At 40.3% G+C, this 11,074-nt stretch overlaps 1 protein-coding gene across 1 annotated transcript in view; it reads right to left on the bottom strand.

Annotated features, from left to right (window-relative positions):
* Positions 1 to 711: 711 nt before the first annotated feature.
* gask1b (golgi associated kinase 1B) overlaps positions 712 to 11,074 on the bottom strand; it is a 47,446-nt gene continuing 37,083 nt past the window's right edge. The window contains exons 3-4 of the mRNA XM_028802661.2: positions 8,803 to 9,029; positions 712 to 1,250 (exon numbers count right to left, since the gene is read on the bottom strand). Coding sequence (XP_028658494.1) covers positions 1,043 to 1,250; positions 8,803 to 9,029 — 435 coding nt within the window. The 3' untranslated portion in view covers positions 712 to 1,042. The remainder of the gene's footprint in view (positions 1,251 to 8,802; positions 9,030 to 11,074) is intronic.

Here is an 11,074-nt window from a genome sequence, read left to right as displayed (position 1 = left end):
CGGCACACCTTCTTCCCACAAAAAGCATATGACAGAACGCTGTTCCTCACCACAGGATGACAACTCTTATGCTAAACTGAAAGGGCAGCTGGCTTGCCGGACAGAACTAGTCACATGACACTTTCAGGCACGACCAATTACTAATCCTCCCGCCTTCACCATTTCCAACGAAAATATAAAAGTGCGGAAACGACCCTTGTATATATACAGAGATGTTCTGTTTTAGTTTTTTGAACATGTCAGTTACTTAAATGTTATGTCACACATGTGTGTCAGAGGCTCAGTCGACTTATGCAGTAACCCAATGAGACAAGAGAGGGCGCTGCCAATAACCCTGTCTTCTTCTTTCCTCACAACCCAGAAGCCACCTGGAGACATTGATTAAGCCCACCCCTTCCAGTTTAGCTGCCATAAACTCTCAGGCATTGGGGAAGGAGGCGTCATTAACTGCCAGACGGAGCTCCACTAGAGACGACTGTTTGTGGTTACATTGTCTATTATTTCCTACATAAGGTATGCATGCTTTAGAGCGTTATTTCTGTTTTCTTTGCTTTAAGTTTGTCCGCGGACAATAAAAGGGACAACCTGGCTGGCACCCCAAACTTTCTTTTGTCGTCTAGAAGACTTGTCATTCCTGCACCCAGCCACAATATGCTGAGAGAGCCTGTAAAGAACAAATGTTCATAAGCACGTCTGTTAAAGAACCCAAAAGAAGTATAAAAACATATTATTTTAATACTGTAAGCAAAGTTCAGAGTGCAATTTTACAATTTTTTAATACAAGTGCTTTATATGTTCCTCCCGATTAAGATCTCCCAATGTCCGATCAGTGCAGTATTGAAAAATTGCACTGGCTGCTACATGACAGTTATGTTGATAATTCCTTATGTGCAAGGAGAAAGTCCACACATCTGCCATCAAACCCGCACATGGTCACTGGGCCAAAGTTTATCCCAGTGGCACTGAGCGCAAGATGGAAGCAAATCCCAGACGTGACTCCAGTACAAATGGAGAATTGATTTCCAAAACGGTGTCTTTTCAGTTATTCATTCATTGGTATCACTTTAATCCCATGTGCATTAATGTAAGTGAGGAGAATCTTTGCTCTTCTTTCGATGACATCAATTAACCTCTCGATTCCTTGACGGCCTCCCTGGCTTTCCCAGTAAACCTTATCAAGGAACAACGATTGCAGGAGCTTCTGGCGTAAGGTCTGACCCTTCAGCACAGAAACCGCAGATTCAGGAAATCTAAGAAATAAACCAAGAATGGAAGATTAATTATAATACATATTGCCTTATCTTGAGACTTTTGCCTCTCCAAATTTGAATAAAAACACGGACATTTTTAAAAATGCGACAAAAATCAGATGCTTCAGTTGTCTATAACTGCACACTTTATTAGATAGATAGATAGATAGATAGATAGAAAGAAAGAAAGAAAGAAAGAAAGAAAGAAAGAAGAAAGAAAGAAAGAAAGAAAGAAAGAAAAGGCACTATATAATAGATAGATAGATAGAAAATGCAGTGTATGATAGATAGATAGATATGAAAGGTGCTATATAATAGATAGATAGATAGATAGATAGATAGATAGATAGATAGATAGATAGATAGATAGATAGATAGATAGATAGATAGATAGATAGATAGATAGATAGATATAAAAGGCGCTATATAATAGCTAGATAGATAGAAATAAAATGCAGTATATGATAGATAGATAGATAGATAGATAGATAGATAGATAGATAGATAGATAGATAGATAGATAGATAGATAGATAGATATAAAAGGCGCTATATAATAGATAGATAGATAGAAATAAAATGCAGTATATGATAGATAGATAGATAGATAGATAGATAGATAGATAGATAGATAGATAGATAGATAGATAGATAGATAGAAAAGAAAGAAAGAAAGAAAGAAAGAAAGAAAGAAAAGGCACTATATAATAGATAGATAGATAGAAAATGCAGTGTATGATAGATAGATAGATATGAAAGGTGCTATATAATAGATAGATAGATAGATAGATAGATAGATAGATAGATAGATAGATAGATAGATAGATAGATAGATAGATAGATAGATAGATATAAAAGGCACTATATAATAGATAGATAGATAGAAATAAAATGCAGTATATGATAGATAGATAGATAGATAGATAGATAGATAGATAGATAGATAGATAGATAGATAGATAGATAGATAGATAGATAGATAGATAGATTTAAAAGGCGCTATATAATAGATAGATAGATAGAAATAAAATGCAGTATATGATAGATAGATAGATAGATAGATAGATAGATAGATAGATAGATAGATAGATAGATAGATAGATAGATAGATAGATATGAAAGGTGTTATATAATAGATAGATAGATAGATAGATAGATAGATAGATAGATAGATAGATAGATAGATAGATAGATAGATAGATAGATAGATAGATAGATAGATAGATAGATAGATAGATAGCTTTCAATGAATATCCACACTTAGTTATTTTATTTTCTATTATACTTATATTGTACCATATATTTCTATATGGTTGCGAGACATGGACACCATCCAGACGAAGACTGGAGTCCTTTGGTACGTTGGTTTAACTTTGTGTCGAATGAACAGTTGCTCATGGAGTCCTGAGTGAGACACATTATCTGCATTGTGAGGGAGCGTCAGTTACGGCACTACAGCCATGTGGCGCGTTTCCCTGAGGGTGATCCTGCTTGTAAGATCATCAGTGTTGGGGACCTGAGTAGCTGGCCAAGGGGTCACCCACGTAACACCTGGCTGCGGCAGATAGAGGGTCATTCCCGGAGGGTGGGACTGGACTGCATGTCTGCCTGGGGGGTTACAAACCAGGTATCCAGAGTTGTTTTGTCGTGTAGTGGGTGCAGCAACATGCTGTACCAGTGCATGCTCCCCAACTTGACTTGACTTGATACTTTCTTCTGCTGGTAGCATTATACTTTAACTCTTTCAGGGCAGATGTCATCTTTTATAAAAAGGATGGGTTGACGGTGGTAATCAACTCTAAACGGTAACAAAACCCATTGTTATGTTTTAAAATTAATGCGTAAAGAAAAATACTCCATAGATGACATTTTGTATGGTATCGCTGACTCTGACTTGTCGAACTCCAATTTTGATGCAAGTGCTCGAAAACGAATGTGAGGTACCAGCATCAGCTGATCAGTCCCCAGCTAATCGTGGTGTTGAACAGGTTTGTGTAGGTGATGCACCTACAGCAGTGTTCGCCTGTGAGGATTGCCACTTACAATGACTAGAGGTACAAACCAAATGCCTGTCGTGCATTCCTAGTGAACTGGTGGCCACAGCATGCAGCAACAGACGTTTTAATGTTGATTTTTGTGTGAAACCCTTGCTTTGTGTACGTTTCATAAAACTACATTTTGTGTGTAAAAAATATTCATCCCTCAAACAGTTAATATATAATACATTGCTTTTAAATTGCTGTAATTTATCTTTACATCTACAGTGACTAAAGTAACAGAACAAATATTAGGGGACCTGGTATAGTGGGAGATTCCCATTTGCTCATCCCTGCAGGGTTGTCCAAGCTGACAGGTTACATCTCAATAGGAAGAAAAAGTGTGGAAGAAGAAAAACCCCTCGTTGGTTGGTAAGTGGCATTTAACCAAAAGGTGTATGAGCCTTCACGTGCCTGGGGAACATCCGTACATTGTCAGTACTGGAGATAGTGAGTCCTTATGTGAAATACTGAGGACTGACAGGCATTGTAGATATCACTCAAAAGTACTCATATAAATGAGATCCAGTGTGGAATACAATGGAGCGAATGGCAGTTAGGCTTATACATAATTGTGTGAATAGGATCTGCGTGTGTGTTTGTGTGTGTTACTCTTAAGGTGTGAAAGTAGACCAATCTAGTAATGAACAAGGTGTGCCTCGTCCAGCCTTTGATAATACTGTCAGTCATTTTCCAACCCGCTATATCCTAACACAAGGTCACAGGGGTCTGCTGGAGCCAATCCCAGCCAACACATGGCACAAGGCAGGAATAAATCCTGGGCAGGGCGCCAGCCCACCGCAGGGCACACACGCACACAGAGCCATACACCAAGCACACACTAGGGACAATTTAGGATCGCAAATGCACCTAACCTGCATGTCTTTGGACTGTGGGAGGAAACCCACCCAGACACAGGGAGGACATTAAAACTCCACACAGGGAAGGACCTGGAAAGCGAACTCGGGTCTCCTTACTGTGAGGCAGCAGCGCTACCACTGCGCCACCGTGCTTCCCTTGATAATACTGTACAATGTCTTATAATAATTATAATTATTACAGAAAAATTAAATAAGAAAACAGTTAATGTCAAAATTACTGCAGGTTTGAACTAATGACCAATGAGGCTTCAGAATAACATGCTAATTATCATATGATGTATCCTTCTTGAAAGATAGCTTGGAAGTTATGTGATTTACTAGATTTTATTCCAATATTATAGCTGTGAATTTGGACATGATTACACATCGGTTCACCAGTAGGTAGTATAGATTATGTCAAACATTTTAAAGTGCCTACAGTTGTGCTAAAACATGTCAATACAGAGAAGGAATTTGGTAGTATTAATTTCAGCTTTAAACTGTATGTCGTATAATAAGCAAATAAATCATAGCGGGTGCAAAACAGTTTAAAGTACTTAGGACGTATTTATCCATCAGTGCAAGCTAGGACCCTAATCACCGCTGATATCAACTGAAATTTTACCATTTGGATGTGATTAGCAAAACAGAACATCAACAGCAAGTCTGACAGAACAAATAACGGAAAAGGAAAGGAAGCTACATTTCCCATGGCCTGTTATAATCCCGTCCAGTAATCAGGGAATATAAACAAGCCACATTCCGAGACGCCCCACACGTGAATAAATTGCTAGTTAGTTCAGCCATACTACCCACTGGTTTTCTTCCAGGATTTTTGATGCATCATTCTCTGTTTCCTGTAATAGAGGCTGCATGAACTGTACTTACAGTGGATTCACAAAGTATTCAGACCCCTTCACTTTCTGCACACTTCTTTTATATTATCTATCTATATATATAATTCACTAAGTTCATGGCAAGCAAGACGCACGCAAGACAGAGCCACGCCCGCCAACAATTCACTAAGCAGCCAACCATGGCACGCAAGACAGAGACCATGGGATACGCACGACAGAGCCCCGGCCGCCAACTCACAGAGCCCCGCACACCAACTTTAAGACCATGGGATATGTACGACAGAGCCCCGCCCGCCAACTGTAACCCTCCTCCCACGTCATGGGATACGCACGACAGAGCCCTGGCCGCCAACTCTAACCCTCCTCCCGTATATTAAGCGTCACCAACGAAGACTTGCTACACCTTAATGAACAAGTGCTGAAACTTATCCTTACCGACGAAGTGACTTTCACCAGCGTTGACTCCATCGTCACAGACGATCCTGCAGATCAACTTTCATTCCCCGAAGAATTTCTTAATAGTCTTACTCCCACTGGCATGCCTCCACATAAACTCAAAATTAAAATTGGTTCAGTCATAATTCTTCTCAGAAACCTCCTGCCAGCAAAAGGTCTCTGTAATGGCACGAGACTTTCTGTTACCAGCATTCACCACAATGTACTGGAGTGTAAGACTATCGCAGCTGCTACCTCACAAACTGTCCTTATTCCCCGGATATCCCTGACCCCATCAGATTCAAATTTGCCTTTTACTTTTACACGCAGACAATTTCCTGTTAGATTGGCCTTTGCAATGACAATTATTAAGGCACAGGGCCAAACTTTCAAAAAGATATGCCTGTATCTGCCAAAACCAGTTTTCAGTCACGGACAATTGTATGTTGCTCTCTCCAGAGTTCCATCTTTTCATTCACTTACAGTCGTATCCTCAAACCCACCCCATTTGGACAACTGTGTCTTTCAGGAAGTGTTCACCCATCAATAAATAATTATGCGGCGTATGCCAAGCCGCGGGTTGGCTAGTAGATTGAATTTTAAATGGATACATTTGCACTTTTTTCACACATCAATCTACACTCATTAGCCTGTAATGATAAAGTGAAAACATGTTTTCAGAAAACTTTGCAAAATTATTAAAAATCAAAAACTGACATCTTTCATTCATCTAAGTATTCAGACCCTTTGCTGTTGCACTTCAAATTGTGCTCCGATGCATCTTCTTCAGACATGCCCTGAACTTGACTGGAGTCCACTTGTTTCAAACTGAATTGATTGGACATCATTTAGAAAGGCACACATGTACCCGTGTGCAGAAGGTCCCACAATTCACACTGCAAGTTGGACAAAAAACAAGGCATGGAGTCCAAGAAACTCTCTGTAGACCTCCACAATCAAATTGTGGTGAGGCGTAGCACAGGGCACGGGTATAAAAAAAAAACATTTGTAAAGCTTTAAATGTTCCCAGGAGCACAATGGTCTCAGTAGCTGTGAAACAAAAGAAGTTTGGATCTACCAGAACTCTTCTTAGAGCTGGTCATCCTGTCAAACTAAATAACCGGGCAGAGGTGACCAAGAACCCAATGATCACTCTAACAGAGCATCAGAACTCCTCTGATGAGATGGGAGAACCTGTCGAAAACATGACCATCTCATTGGCATTCCATCAATCAAGTGTTTATGGTATAGTGGCTAGATGGGAGGCAGTCTTGAGCAAAAGGCATATGCCTTGCTCACTTGAAGTTTGCCAAATGGCATTTAGGGGACTCTAGTCAAATGAAACAAAAATTGAACTCTTTGGGCAGAACTCCAAGCGCTATGTCTGGTGAAGACCAAGTACTACAGGTACTCATCAGCTGATACCATTCCTATGGTGAACCAGGGTGATGGCAGGTTTCACACTATGGAGATGCTTGTAAGTGGCAGGGAGCCTGGTCAGAATTGAGGGAAGGATGAATGCAGCCAAATAGGTCATTGAAGAAAATCTGCTCCAGAGCGCACATGACTTTGGATTGGGACAACAACAATGACCAGATGCATACAGCCAAGTGAATGTATCGTCCACGTTTACCACCAGCCCATCAATGTCTTCGAATGCCAATGTTTAATCTAATTTTGCTATAGAAAAGTGTTTCTCTTGCAACAGATTATGTTAAATTTTAACACAAGCAATGTGCTTTCTGCACACGTGACACACCATTATATGTTTAATAAGGGAGTTTGTAGATGAGTTTTCGACTGTAGACAGTTTATCGTAATTATCAGAAGAGTACTCTCTGTCGGAACGATGTTCACAAGAGCACCGCCACTCTTAACAGCTCAAAATCACTGCCCCTACTTTGAGGTGTTGGATTGGTCTAGAAATGTGAAAGCACCGACTTTTAAACAAACTTCACTCATGGTTGTCTCCAGACTAATACACGGCATTATACATCAGGCCCTACTAGACTGCAGAGTTGATCATAGTTCAGAACAAAAAACAAGGTAAGTTACAACTCCTTGTTTACAAAATTTCCAATAGCATGATGCCACCATCACCATGCTTTACTGTTGAAATGGCATTACACAGGTGACGGGCAGTGCCTGGTTTCCTCCATCCATGATGCTAATCTTGGTTTAATTAGACCAAAGAATCTTGTTCCTCGTAGTGTGAGAGCCCTTTAGATACCTTATCTGCAAACTCTAAGCAGGTTTCCATATTTCCTTTAACTAAGGACAGTTTTCTGTCTGGCCACTTTGACATAACGCTCAGATCAATTGAGTATTACAGTGATGGTTGTCCTTCTGGAAGTTTCTACCATCTCCACAAAGGTTCTCTGGAGTTCATCCAGAGTGACCATTGAGCTCTCTTACCATGGCCCTTCTCCCATAATTGATCAGTTTGGCCAGGTGGCCAGCTCTAGGAAGATTTCTGGTTATTCCATACCTTCTCTATTTTACAATTATGAAGATAACTGTGCTATCGGGAACCTCCAATGCTCTAAGAATTTATTTAGTGTCCTTTCCCAGATCTGCAGATCTGCATCTCTACACAATCATGTCTGTAAGCTATGCAGGGAATTTTGTTTGACTTCATGGCTTGCTTTTTGCTCAACTGTGAGACTTTCTGTAGACAGCTGCGTACCTTTCTTAATCAATTAAACTGACCGCAGGTGGACTCCAAACAAGGTATAAAAACATCTCAATGGCGATCAATAAAATGGGATTGACCTGAGCCAAATTTCAAATGTCGTAGAATACTTGTGTCAGTGGAATATTTCAGTTATTTTTTATTTTAATAAATTTGCAAAAAAGTCTAAATCCCATTTTCACTTTGTGGGTTTTCTGTTTCTTAATGAGGGAAAAAATAGATTTATATAATTTAACACACGGCTACAACACAACAGAATGTGAATAAAGTGAACAGTTTGAATACTTTATAATTGCACTGTACATAAAATAAGTAGGCAAGTCAGATTCTTAATATTAGGTCAAAGGATGCTTCAATTGGCCAAGAAGAAGAACCAAAAATTAGTTTAGGCAGGGTGTAGAAAAGAACAGGATCATAAATGTGTATGTATGTGGCAGTGAGTGACGTGAAAAACATGGATCTCTTTTAAAATGGTGGAACGTGTAGGGAAGTAAGTTGAAGATAAACGTCCAGCACAGGTGCTAACATAATTTTCATTAAACTACGTGATCGGTACAAGCAGAATAGCATTGTGCATGCATGTCACTGGTAATTCAGGCACAGATCAATGTAATGGCTACCCCAATGAAAATTAACTTTTTAAATATTAACATTTTAAATACAGTATACTTACTCTTTAATTCCTTCCAGCAATTTAAAATCGAGATTATCTTCATCTCTGTCAAAATAACCTTTATTATCAATAAAAACCAGATGCCTAGGATCAAGACTCCTCTGGATGATATGAACAAGTTTAATATCATCCTGACTGCTACAGTTCAGGTACCGGAGATTCTCAACACAGGAATCTTCCTTCCGTGGTTTAAACCCACAACAGTTCCTGTCTAGGCGATTGTAAATCTGTAACGAGAAAAAGATGACACATTCTTATTTTGGGTTCTATGAGAACCTACTACATTCATTTCTCTCCCAGACTCTCTTATTGTAGTACAGATTCATGGTGGGCCATAGCCTGTCCCAGGTAGGTAGGTAGGTAGGTAGGTAGATAGATAGATAGATAGATAGATAGATAGATAGATAGATAGATAGATAGATAGATAGATAGATAGATAGATAGATAGATAGATAGATAGATAGATAGATAGATAGATAGATAGATAGATAGATAGATAGATAGATAGATAGATAGATAGATAGATAGATAGATAGATAGATAGATAGTTTATTAATCCCAAGGGGAAATTCACATACACCAGCAGCAGCATACTGATAAAAAACAATATTAAATTACAGAGTGATAAAAATGCAGGTATAACAGACAATAACTTTGTATAATGTTAACGTTTACTCCCCCGGGTGGAATTGAAGAGTTGTGTAGTATGGGGGAGGAATGATCTCAGTCTGCCAGTGGAGCAGGAAAGAGACAGCAGTCTGTCGCTGAAGCTGCTCCTCTGTCTGGAGATGATCCTGTTTAGTGGATGCAGTGGATTCTCCATAATTGACAGGAGTCTGCTCAGCGCCCGTCACTCTGCCACAAGTGTCACACTGTCCAGCTCTGTGCCTACAATAGAGCCTGCCTTCCTCACCAGTTTGTCCAGGCGTGAGGCGTCTTTCCTCTTAATGCTGCCTCCCCAGCACACTACTGCATAGAAGAGGGTGCTCGCCACAACCGTCTGATAGAACATCTGCAGCATCTTATTGCAGATGTTGAAGGATGCCAGCCTTCTAAGGAAGTATAGTCGGTTCTGTCCTCTCTTACACAGAGCATCAGTATTGGCAGTCCAGTCTAATTTATCATCCAGCTGCACTCCCAGGTATTTATAGGTCTGCACCCTCTGCACACAGTCACCTCTGATGATCACGGGGTCCATGAAGGGCCTGGTCCTCCTAAAATCCACCAGCAGCTCTTTGGTTTTGCTGGTGTTCAGGTGTAGGTGGTTTGAGTCACACCATTTAACAAAGTCCTTGATTAAGTTCCTATACTCCTCCTGCTGACCACTCCTGATGCAGCCCACGATTGCAGTGTCGTCAGCGAACTTTTGCACGTGACAGAACTCCAAGTTGTATTGGAGGTCCGATGTATATAGGCTGAACAGGACCGGAGAAAGTACAGTCCCCTGCGGCGCTCCTGTGTTGCTGACCCCAATGTCAGACCTGCAGTTCCTGAGACGCATCAGACGCATCCCAAGAGGTGCTTCAGGTGCAGGGCAGGAATCAACAATGAGGGACAACACGAACCATACAGTAGGGTAGAAGGCATGGATCAGTCCCAGGCTGGAGGCTACATAACAAATCCAAGGAAAATCACAGAAACAATGAACATCTTTTGCAATGTTTCTGCATGAATTACTGCTGTAGCTCTCTGTGCATCTCACTCACAAATGGTGTCATTTCTAGTAACATCAAGCTGAGTGAAACTTCCAACTTTATTAAAAATATTCAAACCATAACAGAAATGTAGACATACTGTATTTGCGGGCCATTCAAGATGCAAGAATGCTTCAGAATGTTCGTTGTTCCAGCTGCACACATTTTCAGCCCTATGCGTGTGACGGTTGTCACCTTGGAAAACTTTTTACTCAAGCAGAGGGTTTGTACTGTAAGTAATCAAAACAAGTTGGGAGACCTGTAGGAACTGTTTGCTCTTGAAATTTTTGAGATATAGCGATGGTCCTTATCTGTAAGCATCATCTTTCACCTGCGCTTCTGGCGAAGATTAACAGTTTATTGCGTTGTACTCCACTGCTGGCGGTGGTCAGTACGCTTTGAGACACCTGCAAATTTGGCAACTTACTATGCTGTCTACCCTTTGGCATGGCCGAATGCAATGACCCCTTTTTCCTAATCATTCACGTCTGTCATGTGACCCATTTTTCACTGAGAGAACCAAACACAAGTGGCACACCACTACGTCTTGTCACTCCTATGAATCCTGTGGCACACAA

The sequence above is a fragment of the Erpetoichthys calabaricus genome, chromosome 5 (assembly GCF_900747795.2).
Source record: "Erpetoichthys calabaricus chromosome 5, fErpCal1.3, whole genome shotgun sequence".
In the NCBI taxonomy this organism is placed as follows: domain Eukaryota; kingdom Metazoa; phylum Chordata; class Cladistia; order Polypteriformes; family Polypteridae; genus Erpetoichthys; species Erpetoichthys calabaricus.
The sequence above is the reverse complement of the archived record's forward strand: the minus strand, read 5'-3'. Positions and strand labels throughout refer to the sequence as shown.